The 21,398-nt window shown below is 36.7% G+C and overlaps 1 protein-coding gene across 1 annotated transcript in view; it reads right to left on the reverse strand.

The window, feature by feature from the left end:
• ATP6V1A (ATPase H+ transporting V1 subunit A) overlaps nt 1-21,398 on the reverse strand; it is a 60,493-nt gene that overhangs the window by 9,389 nt on the left and 29,706 nt on the right. Inside the window, exons 2-11 of the mRNA XM_086405881.1 lie at nt 20,967-21,061; nt 17,092-17,220; nt 15,085-15,299; nt 14,662-14,799; nt 13,091-13,242; nt 9,182-9,344; nt 8,532-8,640; nt 3,497-3,619; nt 3,288-3,402; nt 2,625-2,688 (exon numbers count right to left, since the gene is read on the reverse strand). Of these exons, the coding sequence (XP_086262007.1) occupies nt 2,625-2,688; nt 3,288-3,402; nt 3,497-3,619; nt 8,532-8,640; nt 9,182-9,344; nt 13,091-13,242; nt 14,662-14,799; nt 15,085-15,299; nt 17,092-17,220; nt 20,967-21,051 (1,293 nt within the window). The 5' untranslated portion in view covers nt 21,052-21,061. The remainder of the gene's footprint in view (nt 1-2,624; nt 2,689-3,287; nt 3,403-3,496; nt 3,620-8,531; nt 8,641-9,181; nt 9,345-13,090; nt 13,243-14,661; nt 14,800-15,084; nt 15,300-17,091; nt 17,221-20,966; nt 21,062-21,398) is intronic.

Raw genomic sequence — 21,398 nt, forward strand, 5'->3', positions numbered from 1 at the left:
GATTTGAAATAGCTCAACTGGAATTCCATCACCTCCTCTAGCTTTGTTCATGGTGATCCTTTCTAAGGCCGCCTTGACTGTGAATTCTAGGATGTTTGGCTCTGGTGAGTGATCATACCATTGTGATTATCTGGTTCATGAAGTTCTTTTTTGTACAGTTCTGTGTATTCTTGCCACCTCTTCTTAATATCTTCTGCTTCTGTTAGGCCCATACCATTTCTGTCCTTTATTGTGCCCATCTTTGCATGAAATGTTCCCTTGGTATCTCTAATTTTCTTGAAGAGACCTCTAGTCTTTCCTATTCTATTGTTTTCCTCTATTTCTTTACATTGATCACTGAGGAGGGCTTTCTTATCTCTCCTTGCTAGTCTTTGGAATTCTGCATTCAAATGGCTGTATCTTTCCTTTTCTCCTTTAATTTTCACATCTCTTCTTTTCACAGTTATTTTAAGGCCTCCTCAGACAGCCATTTTGCTTTTTTGCATTTCTTTTTCTTGGGGATGGTCTTGTCTCCTGTACAATGTCATGAACCTCCGTCCATAGTTCTTCAGGCACTCTATCAGATCTAATCTCTTGCATCTGTTTGTCACTTTCACTGTATAATTCATAAGGGATCTGATTTAGGTCATATCTTAATGGTCTAGTGCTTTTCCCTATTTTCTTCAATATAAGTCTGAATTTGGCAATAAGGAGTTCATGATCTGAGCCACAGTCAACTCCTGGTCTTGTTTTTGCTGAATGTATAGAGCTTCTCCATCTTTGGCTGCAAAGACTATAATCAATCTGATTTCGGTATTGACCATCTGGTGATGTCCATGTGTGGAGTCTTCTCTTGTGTTGTTGGAAGAGGGTGTTTGCTATGACCATTGCATTCTCTTGGCAAAACTCTGTTAGCCTTTGCCCTGCCTCAATCTGTATTCCAAGGCCAAATTTGCCTGTTACTCCAGGTGTTTCTTGACTTCCTACTTTTGCATTCCAGTCCCCTATAATGAAAAGGACATCTTTTTGGGGTGTTAGTTTTAGAAGGTCTTGTAGGTCTTCGTAGAACCGTTCAACTTCAGCTTCTTCAGCATTACTGGTAGGGGCATAGACTTGGATTACTGTGATACTGAATTGTTTGCCTTGGAAACAAACAGATCATTCTGTTGTTTTTGAGATTTCATCCAAGTACTGCACTTCAGACTCTTGTTGACTATGACAGCTACTCCATTTCTTCTAAGGGATTCTTGTCCACAGTTGTAGATATAATGGTCATCTGAGTTAAATTCACCCATTTCAGTCCATTTTAGTTCACTGATTCCTAAATGTCGACATTCACTCTTGCCATCTCCTGTTTGACTACTCCCAATTTGCCTTGATTCACGGACCTAAGATTCCAGGTTCCTATGCAATATTGCTCTTTACAGCATTGGACTTTACTTCCATCACCAGTCACATTCACAACTGGGTGTTGTTTTTGCTTTGGCTGCGTCTCTTCATTCTTTTTGGAGTTATTTCTCCACTGATCTCCAGTGGCATATTGGGCACCTATCAACCTGGGGAGTTCATCTTTCAGTGTCCTATCCTTTTGCCTTTTCATACTGTTCATGGGGTTCTCAAGGCAAGAATACTGAAGTGACTTGCCATTCCTTTCTCCAGTGGATCACATTTTGTCAGAACACTCCACCATGACAGTCAATTTTCTGAGGCCAAAGATTCACATATATTTTAGGCATTTCTAATTTTGCTCCCCACTTCCCTGTTATTTAAAATTCAAAATTTTAGCAAATGTTAAAACCTTGAAAGTTGTAAATTTAGCCTTTTCCACTTCCTTTTACCTAATACTGACAGAAACATAGGTAAGTACTGTATTTTTCCCATATGAATAATACATGTGCTTATAAATATATCAAGGTCAAAAACAATTACAGCCCTGATTTAAATATGTCTTTCATTTAAGCTTACTTACTTTCAATGGCTAAGTTGGCTAGCTATGCACCAGAATTCATGTCATGTTCCTGGGAAGCAGCAGCCTAGCCAGAAACTATACTTCCACTTTCCAGCTTTGGTTTCGTCTGGGTGTGGCTAACAGAATGAGCCACAAAGTTGAGCAATCAGTTCTGAACCCAAAGTTCAAAACGCAGGTGAACCTCCTCCAGTTGCCCTGTATCAGCCAAACGCAGAGCATTACCAGGCAAGTGGAGCCAAGGTGAATTGCTGGTGCTGATTTACTACTGAATGGAAAAGAGCCACCCTCTGATAGGATCACTTGCCTTGGACCAAACCACAAGGAGAAAAACTTCTGTGCGATTTTGCTATTATGCCCTTTTGGGCCCATTTGTTTCTATTCCTAGGGTTAGTCTAACTCAAAAGTTAGAGTGTAGTATTACTCTTAACACTAATAAAAGTTTGCTACTTGGATGTATTACTACTTTAGACATTAAGTCTATTATAAATTCTAGGTAAAGAGCTAAAAACATATGGCATCAAAGAGTTTGAGTAGTAAGAATGTTGCTAAAAGTGACTTGACCCTTGCCTACTTTTCAGTGACTAAATTGAATGCTTCACAATGATGCGGACAACCTTAGCACAGCCTAAGGGGTGGGGCAGGGCTCAGAAGTTGACTACACTAGGAAAAGACATACCTGAACAATACCAAGAGTAGCAGATGTAACTGGATCAGAAAAGTCACCACCAGGTGGAGAAACTCTAAAAACAGGAAAAAGTCATTAGAAACGCTTATGGAAAATAATTTTGTATATAAAAGCAATTTTTAAAAATACACGAATAAAATAAAAGCACTTCTTTGAAGTCAATTTTAATGTAAATAACTTAAGAAATACAATCTTTGGAAAGAAAACCTTATATAAAAACCTTAAATAAAAACCAGTTTACTAAGTTGAAAGTTAAGAGTGACAACCGCTAAAACCTTCTAGTCTGAGAAACGAGACAGACATTTAATCATAATCTGTTTCATTTTTCTAATTAAAACAGATGAAGCAAGAAGGAAGGAAAAGGTCTGAGAACAGGGTATGGCTGTACGTGGGGATAGTGAATCTTCATATCTTTTTTATCGTGATAGGATCTTACCTTAACATGTCTATAATTTTCTAAATTGTTGCTAGGTAAGTCAAATCTATGAAACCAGCGCAAGTAGAGATGACCTAAACATGTGCGTTCTAAAGAGCCCCTTGGGTCACTCCAGCACAACCTTGGTTAAGAAGCACTTCCCTCAGTGGGGCTAAACATTATCTCTTTAAAATAAAGTAACTTTTTTCTTATAATAAGTAAATAGTTTGGGTCCTTACGCTCCTACAATGCTGACACTCCCTTCCCTCTCAGGATTTCCAAGACACTTTACTCTGCCGGCTCGCTCATAGAAAGAGGCCAAACGGGCACCAAGATATGCAGGATATCCACTATCTGAAAAATGAAAAGAAAATTTTAAAAGCAAAGTTCTAGCCAACCCCCAAATCCTATCAGTCTTGCTTATACAATAAGCAATATAAAGAGTTACCTGCAGGCATTTCAGCCAAACGACCAGAGATTTCTCTAAGAGCCTCAGCCCATCGAGAGGTGGAGTCAGCCATCATACTGACATGATAGCCCATGTCACGGAAATATTCTGACAGTGTAATTCCTACATTGGGAAGAATATTACAAATTATAATTCTATAATATATAATCCTGACTTTTTTACCCTTAAGAAAACTTTAAAGCAGTAAGTTCCTAAGTTAAGACTGCTAGCTATTCAGTTTGTGGTTCTTTCGGGTACACAGCTGAATACACTGTCTAGCCTCCTCTGCATTTAGATTTGGCAAGTAACTGACCCTTATCTAATGGAATGTAGAGTCAAGTGTTTCTTCAGAAGGCAAGACACACATCATTCCATGCTACTCTTCCTTCTGGCTTACTGAGAGGGAGAGAACTCCCAGGATCTATGGAAAGTATGTGTTAAAATGAAAGAGCTCTTTTTAGCCTGGGTCCCAACCCCAAAATGATAGAATAAAAGAGAATGTCCTCATCATCTGAAATAAACATCTATTATATTCAACAATTATGTTTGGGTTTTTCATAGCCTAGTCTACCCTGATAAACATTTTTAAAAGTAGGAAAAGACTTTTCTCCCATTCTTTGTTAAGATAATTAAGTCTGAAATTAATTTACAATGCATTTTCTTCTATGTATCTCACATACATATGCACCAAAAATACCCTCAATTAATTAGCTTGTTTGGTTATTTTTCAAAAGTAGTAAATGTTATTAATGTGAGAAATAATATTATCTAGATCATTCTGCTGCATAGACTGGGTCCTCTCCTGTAAAATCACATTCAGTAACCAGTCAGAAGAAGCTGATACAGTACACAGAAAGCAGTCCTGGGTTCTAGTTCCCGTACTGTCATTACTCTTAGTAAAGTAACCTCACTTCCCAGTGTGGTTTCTTCATCTGTTAAAATGCAGTAACTCTTACCCCATCTAGCTGTACACATCAGATGATATGGTATCTATAAATGCCCTCTGAAAAATACAAAGTACTATACAACTGCAAGATATGAGAATTGTGTATTAGTTGCTATTGCTGCTGCTAAGTCTCTTCAGTCATGTCCGACTCTGTGCGACCCCATAGACGGCAGCCCACCAGGCTCCTCTGTCCCTGGGATTCTCCAGGCAAGAACACTGGAGTGGGTTGCCATTTCCTTCTCCAATGCATGAAAGTGAAAAGTGAAAGTGAAGGCGCTCAGTCATGTCCAACTCTTTGCGACCCCATGGACTGCAGCCCACCAGGCTCCTCCGTCCATGGGATTTTCCAGGCAAGAGTACTGGAGTGGGTTGCTACTGTCTTCTCTGATATTAGTTGCTACATCATAACAATTCCAAAATCTACTGCCTTAATTACTTTATTTTACCATTAAAGAAACAAAGGGTTATATAAATAAAATAGCTGCTGGAAAATTCAGAACTTTACTATTTATCATATTACATCTGTCAGAATAAAAAAATACTGACTTCCAAGGCTTCTAAAATATGGTTCAAGGAACAAAGTCTTTAAGTAGTATCATTATTAAGGCTTAAAAAACACAGTAATTATCATGTATTTCAATCTGATGGTACAAGCATGCTATGCCTCTATGATGACATTCACTAATGCTTGTATATCTATATATATATTAAAAAATTTGACAAAAGAGACAGATACACAAGAGTAAACCTCAAAGAAGTCTGACAGACCACTTTCATAAACCTAAAGATATTAGTGCCTACGAATCAGACAAAATCAAAAGATAAGCAAACTAGGAAAATATCTGCTACTCGCAAAAGAAGAAAGACTCATTTCAAAGAGCTTTACCAATTAGTATGATAAACTACTAACCAATACAAAAATGGACAGAAGGCAATTTTCAAATGGTTAACAGATTCGGGACAAATGCTAGCTCCCTGTAAGGAATACAGAATGAAGAGTCATCTAATAAAAGCAGAGGGAACAAAATGTCAACTGTCAAATCTAGGTGTGGGGTACATAGGTACTCACTGCAGTATTCTTTTAACTTTTCTGTATAATAATTACCATAAAAAACTACTGGAAAAATGAGCATTGGTGAGTATGTGAAGAAACAGAATTTGTGTCCACTGTTATTCCTTTTGAAGAGCTATTAGAATCTAAAATCTATATTAACAGTTATATTCTCAGCAATTTTACTTCTAAGAGCTTAACCTGACAAAAATACGAAGAAACATGCACATAAAACATATGACGTAACAGTGATGTAAAAGTGTAAATAACATGCATAAGGATGTTTTATGGTGTGATGTTTGTGAGAGCAAAAAAACTATCAAGGATCCAAGTGTCCACCAAAGGAATGCCAGTTAAATGGATTGTGATGTATCCATACAAAGGGATACTGTGTAGTCAGTTAAAAGAAGGAGGTAGACTTCTTGCCTTAAAATAGTAGATGATTATGTCACTTTCTCCTTCTTAGAAGAGTAACCACCAAACAAGGAGAACAAGAAATACAGAAACACAAACTCCACTGTCAAAAACTAGGGGCCATGTTTAGCTTCAAAACAAAATCATGAGGAAAGCTAACTAAAAGAGATTAAAACAAAACAAACAACAATGAAAAAACAAGACACCAAGAATTCACCTAATGCTGCACAGCCTCAGACTATGCTTCTGCAAATTAGAAAGTACATCCTGAAGAGCAAAATCAAGAGTCCTTTGTCTGGAACACAGTAAAAGGGGTACCGGGCTAGCAGCAGGGGTTCTATGGACCCAGTTTGGCCTCAAGGGGAAGTAGGGGGATGGGGAGAAATAAAATTCAGAAAGATACCCCTTTTCAGTAGGTAAAAAGTGAAATAAGCTGGGTAGAAGAGAAAGAATTCATTGTAAGTGGCCTTGTCGCTGTGGATTTTGCTGGTAGGACAGAAGTAAAATAAATTATATAATTTTATGCTATAACAAATTTCACTGATTACCAGGAAGAAGTCCTGCTACTTTGGATCACAGAAACAACCATCCCCTCCCATCTCCTGCAAAGATAAGTGATAGTAACAATAAACATCAGCATATGAACTAAACAAAAATAAAAGAATAAAAAGAAGAACACAGTACAAGAATTAATCTGCCAAGGAACAAATGAGAACTGAGACCACAATTAACTAATAAAAGAAAATCTTAATACTGCATCCTACTACAAAATAAAAATCTCAAGGAATATACAGGAAGATAAAAAGGTTGTTTCATGAGCCAGCAGAACTCAACAAAGAACTAGAACAACATAAAAGTTTCATCAGAAGCAATACAAAGGATAAACACTGATTATCCTGTGAAAAAAACAAACAAATGGCTAAACGATAAGAATTAGAGATCAGACACGACTGAGTGACTTCACTTTCACTTTTCACTTTCATGCACTGGAGAAGGAAATGGCAACCCACTCCAGTGTTCTTGCCTGGAGAATCCCAGGGCGGGGGGAGCCTGGTGGGCTGCCATCTATGGGGTCGCACAGAGTCAGACATGACTGAAGCAACTTAGCAGCAGCAGCAGCAGAAAGGAAACAATACATATGGAAACAGATAAAAGAAATGCAATATGTTCCACTTGAAGGTAACCATAATGGAAGAGAAAAATTTCCAGAAACAATTCTCAAAATTTTTCCAAAGTGAAAGACATAGTCAGAGACTGTAAAGGTACACTATGTTTCAGGAAAAAATTAACAGAACTATCAATAGTGGGATATATTCCAATAAAATTATAACATATCAAAGTTAAAGAAGCATTCCTTTGGGTACAAGGAAAAATCACTTAAAAAAGGAAAAAAAGTAGGCCAGTGTCAGATCTCTCCTCAGCACAAGAAATGCTGACCAAAAAATGTTATATTCTGTCAAATTACTGTTAAAATTATAAGGCAGTAGAAAAAACCCAAACTTGCAAAGAAATAACAATTCAGAGAATATAGTTTCCATGAGCCTTTCTCGAAAAAACTTCCAAAAATCAAAATTTGTCCAATTGTAAAACAAATGGAAAAATTACAGTCAAGGGACCTCGCTGCCAGTGGAAACTGACTCCATTTTACTAGGTCTAAAGCTAATACAAACATTGTATCTATGGATACAGAACAGAATGTGAATATTATAACTCCTGAATATGTAGAATTCAAAGTACCAAAAGCTGGGATGAAAATGGGAGCAAAGATGGAAATACATAAACATACTGATAATCAAAGTATTATAATTCAAAGCTGAAAATTCAAGTTATAGAGATACAGATACATCCAGGGACAGAGCAATGACAAAATATGAAAAAAAAAAAAAAAAAAACCTAAAAAACCCCAAAAACCCAGAAATAGAAGATACTTCATTTTAAAGTCATTAAAAAGATTAAAGCAGTTCTATTAATTTCTTATGGAGCTTCCCAGGTAGCACAGTGGTAAAGAATCCACCTGCCAATGCGGGAAATGCAAGAGACCATGGGTTCGATCCCTGGGTCAGAAAGATCCCTGAAGTAGGATATGGCAACTCACTCCAGCATTCTTGCCTAGAAAATTTCACGGACAGAGGAGCCTAGTGGGCTACACTCCACGGGATCACAGAGTCGGACATGACTGAGTGCACGCGCGTGCACACATACACACACACACATATATCAATGTCTTATATGGACAGAGTCTTAAGATATAATGATGAGTGCAATGTGGTGGTGGTGGTTTAATCACTAAGTCATGTCTGACTCTATGGACTGTGTAGCCTGCCAGGTTCTTCTGTCCATGGGATTTCCTGGGCAAGAATACTGGAGTGGATTGCCATTTCCTTCTCCAGGGGATCTGCCTGATCCAAGGATTGAACCTGAGTCTCCTGCTTAGCAGGCGGATTCTTTATCACTGAGCCACCTGGGAAGCCCAATATTTAAAAAAAAGAAAAAAGTTCTAGGAATATGGTTATATGTATGAAGATACTTTAGAATGAAAAGTTCTTTGGAAAAAAAATATTTTGGTGCTAGCTTTAAACTAGAGAACACATGTTACTCTCTTTCATTCCAATTCATACACTCACCAGTATAAATAGAGGCTTCTCTAGCAGCCACAGGCATATTGGATGTATTGGCTACCAATGCTGTTCTCTTCATAATTGACTCTACCTTACCATCGACTTCCATCGTGAGCTAGAGACAAACAATCTATTAGTGATTCCCCCAGTTTCGAAATAGAAATTTTTAGTTTCATTTTCACAACTTGTTTATATTTAATCCCCCTTATCATCTGTGTTCCCAAAGAAGTATTTCCCATCATTCCAACCTCTTCCCTCTATCCCACTGTGCTGTAAAGAAGTCAGTATTTCCATTTCATAAAAAAAGTCCATTATTTTATGGAAATAGGAATATTATTATTACAGTAACCTAGTAGACCATTCAAAGTCTATATGACTTTCACACCAATAGATATTTTGCCTATTTTATCTTTCTCCCAATAATTGAAAATCACTAGACCACAAAAAGAAACTTTCAAGAGTTTTGACTGAAAAATTCAAATTCCCTTCCTTCGGTATACAAATTGAATCATAAATATAATTAGAAAATTCCTTAAAAGATTTTTGATAAATAAGGGCATTGCTCCAGATCCAAAACAAAGCTTTATTAATTGCCAATGAAAGCTGATTAGTGGTATTTTCTCTAGACCAGTATTGGAAGCTTTATAGATACAGACCTCTGGGAAGTCCCGGAGGACTTCAGACATCTCGTTTCCTCTCTCACCACATCCTACGTAGATGATCACATCACTGTTGGAATACTTGGATAGAGACTGTGATATCACTGTCTTCCCACAGCCAAAGGCCCCAGGGATTGCAGTAGTTCCTCCCTGTACACATCTACACAAAGCAAACAAGTAAGGATTACTTTACTCGCTAATATACACCAATAAACAAAGTAGGTTAGAGACACAGGGGCTACCCTGGTGATTCAATGGCAAACAATCCCACAGACAGAGGAGCCTGGCAGGCTACGATCTCTGGGGTCACAGAGTCAGACACAACTTAAGTGACTGAACAACAACAACAAAAGTGACACAGAAATACAAGGTAAAGAAAGCACTTTAAAATATTGTCATCTGTATCTGTACATACACTTACAAAGACTGAGGTACTGACAGAGATATAACAACTGTTCCCCTATTTGCACCTAAAGTAGGATATGTTTTTTACAATAATTAATCATCTGTAATAGCTGGAAAGTGAAAGTATGTTCCATAAGGTACCTGGAGAAGAGGACTATGAAAATAAGATAAATAAAACAGTACTAAAGATACTCTGAATGCTTAAATAAATCAGTTTATGAAAGGACAATATAAGAATTAAAGCTAAAAGAAAAATACAAACATTTTTGAAGGCTGTCTTCTGAGGTAAAAAATAAGACCTAAGAATTTCCTATTTTGTTATAGAGGTTAATAAGCAAGACTTTTGTTAAGGTGTTAAGGCAATGTACCTACTCAATAAGTACCTATGAAGTCCTTCCAAGGCAGTACAAACTATGCTTGGAGACACTAAAGAGACAGCAGTGAAGAAGACAGGCATGTTCCTATATTCACAGAGCTCTCATTCCAGTAGGTAAACTGGTGACTCCGGTGGAGTCGGCTGGTGATCACAAACAATTTAGCAACCACTTTCAAACTTTCCCTAAAAAGTGGGAGTAGAGAGGGACATACTCTTAAGAGCAGAGGAGAGTGAATGTCACAAGTATGTGTGTATGTGAGCGAGTATGTGGGTCAGGTAGGAGGGTCTGGACAGAAGAAATGAGACATAATGCTAAGGGAAATTCCTTTGTAATAGTGTATTTCATCATAAAATTCACACAAACACTGCATCCTTAATAAGGATAACAGACTTTTCTCATATGAAACTGCTGCTACTGCTGCTAAGTCACTTCAGTCGTGTCCGACTCTGTGCGACCCCATAGACAGCACCCCACCAGGTCCTGCCGTCCCTGGGATTCTCCAGGCAAGAACACTGGAGTGGGTTGCCATTTCCTTCTCCAACGCATAAAAGTGAAACATGAAAGTGAAGTCGCTCAGTCATGTCCGACCCTTAGCAACCCCACGGACTGCAGCCCACCAGGCCCCTTCGTCCATGGAATTCTCCAGGCAAGAGTACTGGAATGGGGTGCCATTGCCTTCTCCACATATGAAACTAGTATGCATTAAAATGTTTTCCCATTGAAGCCTTTCAGTGACTCTGATAAACTAGAAAGGCAAGTCCATTCATCCTATGGCTTTGCATACTTCTTTCAAATCATCTTTAAGCCAGGGCGGGAAGGCAGGGCTGGGTGTGTCCCACGTTAGAAGTTCAACAATCCAATGTGAAAAGTGCTACCACAGAGCCCATTCAAGGTTTGTGGGAGTACACAGAAGGGGTACAAAGTCTGACGCTGGACTGGAGTGGGGTTTCTGACAGGAAAGTCTTTCTGACAGAAGCTAAGATCTGAAAGGAAATAGAAATCAGCCATATGTAGGGAAATAACATGCTATGCAGAAGGAACAGCATAACCAAAAGTTCAGGAGCAAGAGGGAGCCCTGCTTGAGGATTTAAAAGCCCATCGGGAAGCCTGGAGCATGGTCTGTAAGGAAGCAGTTGGACAGCAAGTGGCTGAGACAATACTAGAAGGTAAGCAGGAGCCAGGTCACAGGTGGCTTTGTATGGGGTTAAGGATTGTATGTTTGTCTTGAGAGCAATAAAGAGCACTTCAAGCAAAACAGTGCAGGATCACATATGTGTTTTAGTTGGATCACTATCTAATATGGACAACCACTCGGAAAGAAGGCAAAACTGAATATGTGAAGTACAGTCATGGAGTAGGGATGAAAGATGCAGATAAAAAAATATTTAGGGAACAGAATAACAGCACTAGTTCATTAATAAGATGTGGGAGAGTAAAAACAATCCTTGAGAGAAGTCACAGATTTTAGAAGAGGGATTCACTGGATGTACAATTACTGAGAGAGGCAGCAAAGTTTCAAGAAAAGGAGTGGTGATTAAGATGATGATACAGGTTTAGAAATCAACATATATAGATGAACATTTAAGTCTTGAGAGTGGATGAAGTCATTCACAGAGGGTAAGATGTATAATGAGGAAAGAAAAGAGAAAAACTCTTAAGAAATAGCAAAATGAAGGCGAAGAAACCTGCAATGGAGAATAAGCAATACCTTCCTGTAGAAGAAGGTAAACGGAAAAGCAAAGGAAGTGGATGTTCAAGAAGGAAGGAGTAGAATGCAATATCCACATCAAATGTTGTAGGAATTAAGAAAATACTAACTTATTTATTGAGTTATCAATATGGGAGTGACTGACAATGTTAGTGAGAGTAGATTCACTGAGGAGTGGAACCATGGCCATAGTGGTACAGTGAATTAAAGTGGGAGAAGCGGAGACAACTTTTTTCAAGAAGTTTGGCTGTGAAGATAAGGAGAAAAGTAGTGGAAGGCAGAAAGAGAAGGGTAGAAAGCAGATCTCTTTTCATCACATGGGAGAAGAAAGGAAGGTCACCTAATGGAAGGTCTCTGAGGAGACATGAGGTGGGGTAAACACCAGAAAAAGGAAGAGGAACAAAGGATAAATGGGAACACGTGTTAACTGACAGAATTCCAAATCTGATGGCCCCTCAGTTCTTTGTGAAGGATCTGAGATGACCATTTGGTGAGAATAAAGGAGAAAGAAGAGCTGAAGATCTGAGGCAGGTGGAGAGGTTTGAAATAGTCACTGAGGAGAGCAGAAGAATGACAATTAGGGAAATGCAGAAGGATTATGCCACAGTGCTGAGATACCAACCTGCACTTATTTTTCTCAGCAGCCTGAGTGTAGATTTGGGAGAAGGAGATAGCCAGACTGATTCACAGTTGGTATTTTACCAGGTGGGTATGATAGAAGACAGAAGACAAAGAAACAAGAAAATGTAATATACTGACAAATAGTCATAGAAGTGATAGACTACTAAATTTAAACTGGATTCTAAAGGATATAGAAACAGGAGGTGCTGATTAAATAAGAAGAGTCAAAGTACTGAAGATCTTATGAGAGAGTAATAGAACACAGAGTAAGTTTAAAAGTAAGCAAGCTGAAGGGAGACATACAGGGGTTGGTGATCAGAAGTTAAAAGAGTTAATATCACTGCTTCAGTTTTTTCTGCAAATTAAAAGATGAAGTGATTTGTTAAAAGTAAAGGATAGTATGGTTATACCTAAAACTTAAAGAGAAAGGTTTTTAAGCAACTGAAGAAAATGGCAAAGAGCAGACTATAAAGTTAAGAAAGATTGCTGGATATAGCACAGAGAACCCAGGTGATTTTAGAAATCATCAATGTATAGTCACATCAATCTACTAATTATAGGATAACAAGAAAATTTCAGAAAGTTTTAGAAATAATGCTTTCCTTTTGCAACTGTGAAAAAATAAATTCTCTTCAATGGTCTGACTCTAAATAAGCACTGGCAAAAACATAAAACATATTTCTCTAGATAAAACCTATTTTAGGATTAGCACATAAAACCTTATCTATAAAGAAGTGAAACAGTAAGCACATATAAAAATATGAGGGCAAACTACGGGACACAGCTCAAACTCACGGAAAAAGGGCATCAAGGACTCTCTGGCCAGTCAACAGAGGATGATTAGCTGGCAACTTCTCAGTGACAGGCCGAACCTGACGTACAGGCCATACTTGGACCATGCTGAACTTCTCCTTTATACCTTCAAATTCAAGCTCCAACACGACATCCTATAGAAATACAGTGGAATTTTCAGAATACTATGAACATTTCTTCCTCTAAAGAAAAAGTAATGCCAGACTTCTCCTAGGGGGGATTAGAGAGGTAGTATGTGGAAGTAGGGAGGGAGACTTACATCTTTTATTATAAATATATACCGTTCTGATTTTTTTTTTAAACTAGGTACACTTATTACTATTTTAATGATTAAAAAAAAAAGTTTAGAAACTTTGGGGAAAGAAGTATTTCAAGTAATAGAGAAACAGTTAAATAAATTACATGAATATACACAGGAAAAATTCCTGAAGGATACAAAAGATATTCCTTGAACTGAGGGAGGGAAGAAATGAAAACTTTCATAATTTATCTTCCATTCTTTGTTTTTTTACTTTATTATAATCCTCTTGCACTGCTTTAATGAAAAATATTAATCTAATTAAGAATCCTAAAATATTTAATAAAGTTAAATATTTTAAATTATTTACAAAAGCAAAAAGATAATGAGTAACTTTTAACATGTGTAAATAGTGAGATGGTTTTAACTATTCACAAATGATCTCAAGGTCCAAAGACCTACAGAAATTTGTAACCTTGTTGATAAACATGAATCTGAATTGTCCACTTTAGGACTGTTCTTTAACATGTGGGTGAGTGATTCTCTAAGCTAGTGAGTAAGGACAGCTGAATGCCCAGAACCCCAATCTTAATTCTTTTGTTCTCTATTATGCCATAGAGCACAGATCTTATTCATGTGAGATGATCAGAAAATTGTTATCATCATATCTTATTGGGAAAAAGTTATATACTACAATGACCTTCCCAGTAAAGATTCTTCAAACCCACAAAGATTATCATGTATCTACTGTATTTGATATGATGTGATTATCAATAATAGCAAAGGACTAAGTTTTAAATGGTTCACTGAGAGTAAGAACTTACAATCCATTCTATGATTCATTATGTGAACAGAGACTGAAAATTAAGATCAAAGTCTTTTTTTTTTTTAGATCAAAGTCTTTTCTATGCCTAAAGAATCAGGGGTTTGGGAACTTCCCTGGCAGTCCAGCGGTTAAGACTCCATGTTTCCACTGCAGGGAGCACAGGTTTCATCTCTGGTCAGGGAACTATGCTCCCCCATACCCCATGGTGTGACCAAAATAAAAAAAGAGAAAAGAATCGGGGGTTTAAATAATGTAGCATAAGTTAAGAAGGTAAGAAAATACTGTACTAGCTGTTTCTCTTCAAAAAGAAACAATATATTTTGCCTTTTGTATTCCTAAACTCAAGTTTTAAAGGAAAATATCTTAAATTATGAAAGTAACTTAAAACTTACATATTAAATATGAATTCTATAACTATTGAGAGTTCTACAGCTGGGTAACTGTATCAGTGGGGCCACTCATGCGAGTTAAAGTTTATATGATACTTACAGAGGTATCGTAATTTCCAGGTGGAGCGATGTAGGTGACAGTTCCTCTGTTTCGTGGAGGCAACATGATTTTGTGTTTGATGAGAGAGTTCTCATTGACAATTCCGTAAATATCTCCACCAGTGATGTGACTACCAACCTAGAGAACAAACATACTTGTTGCTTAATACTCAAAGAAATGTCAAGCCATTTAATGTTCAATAAACATCAAGGAAATGCCCCTTGCCATTATTTAACTCATTTGCCTCACTTATCAGTATAACGTATTTGTTCTATAATCCTTCTTGTGGAGCTTAAAAAAAAAAACAAGTAAACTATGCTTCTGCGGTCCACTTTTATTTTGACGAAGAGTACAAAATAGTTCACTAAACACTCTTTTCACATTCTTTCACCAACTTTAGAAATTTTGATTACAAAGACATACCCGTAGGTTTTTGCAAGGTGTGAAATCCCATTTGACATCTCTGCTAAGAGCAGACACATTTACTCCTCTGGGAATGTAAATACTTTGAGTCTGACTGCTGATATCCGACAAAGGTCTTTGAATACCATCAAAAATGGCTCCCATAATGCCTGGACCAAGCTCAACTGAGAGGGGTTTACCAGTGCGAAGTACAGGGTCTCCAACAGACACACCAGCTGGGAACGGTGGTTGAGGAAAACTCACTATGAAATACCGGAGATAATATAAAATAAAGAAGTACCACAGCTTAACACGAAATGACATATAAGAAGCTAAACCTGAGATTTTCAAACTTATAGTCCACAGCATCGTGAGTGTTTCGGTAACTTTTTCATAGAGATCTACAACAAAAGATATATTTTATAATTCCATCTACTAAATAATCATGCTCAAACATTTTAATAAGTTTATGTGTCTAACAAGTGAGTAGCACTCTGAAACAAAAAGACACATAAATTGAAACAAAAAGACACAAAAATTGAAAGAAAAAAGAACATTTTAACTTCATTTTTAAATAATCTCAATTCTTGCAAAGGGGATTTATGTGCCTGTTGGGTAGTCTATAATTTCCAAACCTAGGACTCAGACTGAATACCCAATCCACATCATATGACACCTGGTTTTCATATGACACCTGGTTTTTAGCTTAGCAATTGCCAAAAACTCGGCTTCACAAAGATATGACATCATCGACAAGAATACAGTGCAGTCAGATAATGAAACTGTTTATTATCTCAAGCTACTAGTTCTCATGGTGTCTGAGAAGATGTTGAATATTCTTGTGTTTACCGCAAATCCTTAAAACATCCCGGGGCACCACATGAGTTTGCTGCAGCTGCCCAGAGTGCCTTGGGCACAGTTTGGGACCCACAGGCTAAAAATAGATTCAAAAGCCTCTCTATAATACATTGCTTCAACTATACTGATGAGGAATATCAGTTCCTTAAAAAGGATATTAGAATTAGAAAAAAAACTTAAACTCTTAAGACTGAGAAACAACCAAAAAAATTTTAAGACTTAACAATCATTAAGAGATTTATTAATAAGTGATGGTATATTCATATGCTGGAATTCTATGTAGCTGTAAAAAAGGACAGGTACTTTTATGAATGAAAGATCTCCAAAATATACTTTAATTTCCAATATTTGTTTATAAAAATATTTCAAGCCTATAGCAAAGTTGAAAGAATATTACAGTGATCTACCATACACACTGCATCTTATTTATCACATATCTATCCATCTTCCACAATACAAATATTTTTAAGTGAATAAAAGGTGTAGAACAGTACTTATACTATCTTCTGGGGAAAAAAAAGGAAATAAAAATACACATTTATAATGGTCCATATAAAAAACTAGAAGGATATATAGTAAGTGGAACTAACAAACTGGTTGCATGAATGCATGTCTGTTTTGAAACCTGGCCAAATACAGGATGACAAAAGTGGGGCAGGTTCTCACTAAACACACATTCATTTGTTTACTTTAAATCTTTAAACCATGTGAAAGACTAAATTAAAGATAAATCTAACAATAGAAAAAAATCCTTTTGATTAGTGATGATTTCATAGCTATGAAGACTTTTAATTTTATTAAAAATTTCAGGTGATTTTGTTTAGAATTAGCACTCCAATACTGACATAGAGAGAAGAGGTCTTGTAAGCATATATTTCTGCATGGCAAAAAAGCTGTCCCAAATAAAACTTAATTAAGTAGTCAGAGAAGTAATGCATAAGAATAACAGCACTGAAATATTAACAGCAATGAAAGTTCAGGAGATAATACTGATTTCTCAAAATAAGAGCACTAATTTCTAGTACCTTTCAATAAATGTCTATCTATCAGCTTTCTTCAAAATACCAGCATTCCATGTTTCTGATATCACTAGTGGTGCTTTTACCTTGGCCAAAAATCTTTAAATTCTGACTTGTAGAAAATGGCCAGAAATTGAAGTAAAAAGGATACAAGTTTCTTCATACACCTGGATGGTAGCCATGTCGCCCTCTAATCGGATAATCTCTCCAACCAACTCGCTGTGGCCCACTCTCACCAGCTCGTACATGGCTGCGCCTGCCATGTCACAGGCGGTAACCACTGAAAGGAGCAGATGAGTGTTTTAATGACTCAAGACTCTGAACAGTTCCACAGAATTAAAATACCCAGTAAGTTTGTTAATACACTTCTCTCACATATTTATAGGAAACATAAAACACCTCCTATGGGACACACAGTCTCTCAAAAAGTACATTAAAAAAAATTATACTTGATTTAAAACACTGTGTTTGTTTCACGTATATAACACGATTCAGATATATACATAATTTTTTCAGATTATTTTCTATAGATTATTATACACTGAGTATAATTCCATGTGCTGTACAGTAAATCACTGTTGCTTATCTATTTTATGTACAGTAGTTTGCATTTGTTAATCCCATACTCCTGATTTGTCCCTCCCTCCCTCTCCCCACTGATGACCATAAATTTGTTTTCTATGAGTGTCTGTTTCTACTTCATATACAGATTTATTTGTATTATTTTTTAGATTCCACATATAAGGGATATCACACAATATTTATCTTTGTCTGATTTTCTTCTAACATTCTCTAGGTTCACCCATGTTGCTGCAAAGGGCAATATTTCATTCTTTATATGGCTGAATAACATTCCATTGTGTATATACACCACATCCTCTTAAGTTGATCATCTGCTGATGGACACTTAGGTTGCTTCTGGTTTTTGGCTGCTATAAATAGTTATGCTATGAACACTGGGGTACATGTATCTTTTTAAATTACAGTTTTCCTCTTTTCTGGATATACAGTCATGAATGGGACTGCTGAATCATATGTAGCTCTATTTTTTATTTTTAAGGAAACTTGTACTGTTTTCCATAGTAGTTACACCAATTTACATTCCCACCAACAGTGTAGGAGGGTTCTCTTTTCTCCACACCCTCTTCAGCATTTATAATTTGCAGACTTTTTCACGGCAGCCATTCTGACTGCTGTGAGAAGATACCCCACTGTGGTTTTGATTTGCATTTCTCTAATAATTAGTGATACTGAACATCTTTTCATGTACCTGTTGGCCATTTGTATGTCTTCTTTGGTAAGATGTCTATTTAGGTTTTCTGCCCATTTTTCTGATTGGATTGTTTTGGTTTTTCTATATTAAGTTACATTAGCTGTTTGTGTATTTTGTAGATTAACCCTCTGATAGTCACATCACTACAAATATTTTCTTCCATTTCTTTTTGTTTTGTTAATCAAAAAGACACATTTTTAGCATATGCATAGATGGGATAAACAGAATAAAATTTTGTTAGGCTTTAGGCTAAGATTACTTGTTTACATGATACACATGAATACTATTTTCATTTTGAAGTTCTATATGACAAATATACATTGAACTCTTAACTAGTAGCACTGAGGCAAGTTTTCATCAGTCTAGGTTGCTGTAATACAAGGAATGGTGGGTATTGGAAAAAATAATAATAAAAGACTAAAACTAACAATCATCAGCACGCTCTGTTTTCACGATTCTTCTGAGAAATATCACATAAAACAACAACTTTAGTTTCTAACTTTATACCAGTGGTTCTTGAAACTCTTCTGGGACAGATCTACCTAGAAAAACTCCATTTGCATTTGGGCTCCCCAGGTGGTGCAGTGGTAAAAGTATCCGCCTGCAATGCGGAAAAAGACGCGAGAGATGTGGGTTTGATCCCTGGGTCAGGAAGAGCCCTTGGAGTAGGTTGGCAACACACTCCAGTATTTTGCCTGGAGAATCCCATGGACGGAGGAGCCTGGCAAGCTATAGTTCATGGGGTCACAAAGAGTCAGACATGAGTGAGCAGAACAACAAACAGGATATTTATAATCAGTCATGACCGCTGGGTGAAAGCCTCATTAAGAATTCCTATTTCTTATAAATACTATATTAGATTTTGCACTTATTATTTTGGATCATGTTGCCCAGCAAGCAAAAGTTACTTTTCTGGCAGGAGGGTAAGTTTGGATGTTTTCAGGTATGTATAGGAATAAGTCTATGGTGGGTTTTTTTTTTTTAAACTGTATTATTATTTTATTAAGGAATCCATTTTTATGACTGTCACGAAGCCAGACAGAGTTAACAGTGACGAGTTCTGGAGGTAACAATACCCTACTCTGAACTTTCTAGTTACAACCAATGTCATCTCCCTAGAAGCTCAACTTTTCTATCTCTGCCTCTCCCTACCAGACTCCTAAGGTCTCAATTCCTGCCCTCCTATTCCTGGAAGATGCCAATGCTAACTGTGTAAGAGGTCTTTTCAGGAGAAGACGACTTTTGTCTTCCCAGAAGACAAAGCCTCTACTTTGCTCTATGAGGCAGATAGCAACCCCAAACCACAGACAGGTTGGGACCTGCGCAGGCCTCAATGGAGTAAGTCTATTTCAATATTTAGCCTTCAGATACAATTAATTAGAACTATGAATTAGGTAATATTCAAGTAGAAACTATTAGGGAATTAATATTTAACTTACATTAGAACAATGGAAATTTATTTCTTTTATCAATATTTACCTCTGTATCTATAAGAATAATTAAGAAGCATAGAAATGTGGGCTAAGTCACTCCAATTATGTCCGACTCTGTGACCCCATGGACTGTAGCCCACCAGGCCCCTCTGTCCATGGGATTCTCTAGGCAAGAATACTGGAGTGGCTTGTCATGCCCTCCTCCAGGGGATCTTCCCGACCCAGGGATCTAACCCACATCTCTGTGTCTCCTTCATCGGCAGGCACGGTCTTTACCACTAGTGCCGCCCGGGAGGCCCACACTGAGATACCACAGAGAACTAAAGTGTCGACAAATTTCAGAAAAATATTTTCACCTAAACTCTTCTGAGAGTGTTCTTTGCCTTTTCCCTAAAAGTTCCTACGTACAGTCTGTCTTCCTTAAAGGCTTTATGATCATCAAGGTAAAAAATTGTTTCTCTGAATGGTGAAGAGATTGAAAATAGTGAAATATATTATTTGCTAAAAATTCAAGCTCAAACACCAAGTTCTAAGCAGTAGAAGCTTACTAGGGAGAAATAAGCGGCCCAGTGACTGATAATCTTCACTTGTATTAACACCCAAAAGCACCATCACCTCTATTGTGATTAGAACATCAAAAAGACTACAACATGAGGTTTATAAAAAGACAAGGAAAAGTGAATTTTCACAGCACTAAAGATTACAAATCAATGAGTAGTTTTACCAACAGAAACTGAATCACATTTGCAGTGGAAATGTGGAATAACAAACTTAATACTAGGAGGAGATTTATTTATTACTTAAAATGCAATACTCCAAGCTATGGGCAAAACAAACATAAACTGCTTTCCATTCTCATTATCATGTCATAAGACTATTTTGCTACAGGTAGCTAGTTACGTGATATCTGAATCATCACTCAGAAGGATTTATACATGCAAAGAGCCATGGTTGATATTTCCGAGAAATGTTCTAAAAGCAATGACTAAAATATAAATCACATTAATAGACATTTAGGTATCACAAAATAAAACCTATAAACTTTATAGCTTTTTAACTTCAGATTTAACAACAACAAAAAATTTAAGACAGGTAACACTATCTATACATTTACATAGTAATTATTAAATTTAGATAATAAATGTTATAGTAACCCTTATGATGGAAGTATTGCCTCAGTCTTACAGCAGGTATGAAATCTTCTAAAGACAGAATTTACATAGGTGAAGAGAAACTTGTGTATTTCTGCCTAAAACATCTTGAAAAGATATTAACTGATATTAGGGATTTTTACTATTATGATTATTATGTATTACTCACCAGGTCCTGAGACCCCATGCACATAACCAAACGTGCTTTCTTTATCTTCATCACGTATTTTGGGGAGCTTGGAGAAATCCATCATGTTAATTTACCTATAATAAAAAAGAAATTAAGTTATAATTAGAAACTTTAAAGCAAAAGAACCAATATAGGTAGTGAACTCTGGTGTATAGTTGAGTTATTACCACTTCTTCAAAGTAAAATAGAATATAAAATTCTTAAGATTTGGTTAAAATTACCTCATTCTCAGATAGTCTACAGTTATTAAAACTGTAGTTTTATATAGTCTATAGTTATTAAAACTCAGAATTGTATCCCTACACAAGGTATTCCATAGAAAATATCCCACGGACTGTAACAAGGAAAGTGATGTCTTTCCAGTGGCTTTTCTAGCCCTGCAACATCTTGCCCTGCCATTTAGCTCTCTGA

This window comes from Bos grunniens, chromosome 1 (assembly GCF_055505025.1).
Source record: "Bos grunniens cultivar Pamir isolate PY7600 chromosome 1, Bosgru_T2T1.0, whole genome shotgun sequence".
Taxonomy (NCBI): Eukaryota; Metazoa; Chordata; class Mammalia; order Artiodactyla; family Bovidae; genus Bos; species Bos grunniens.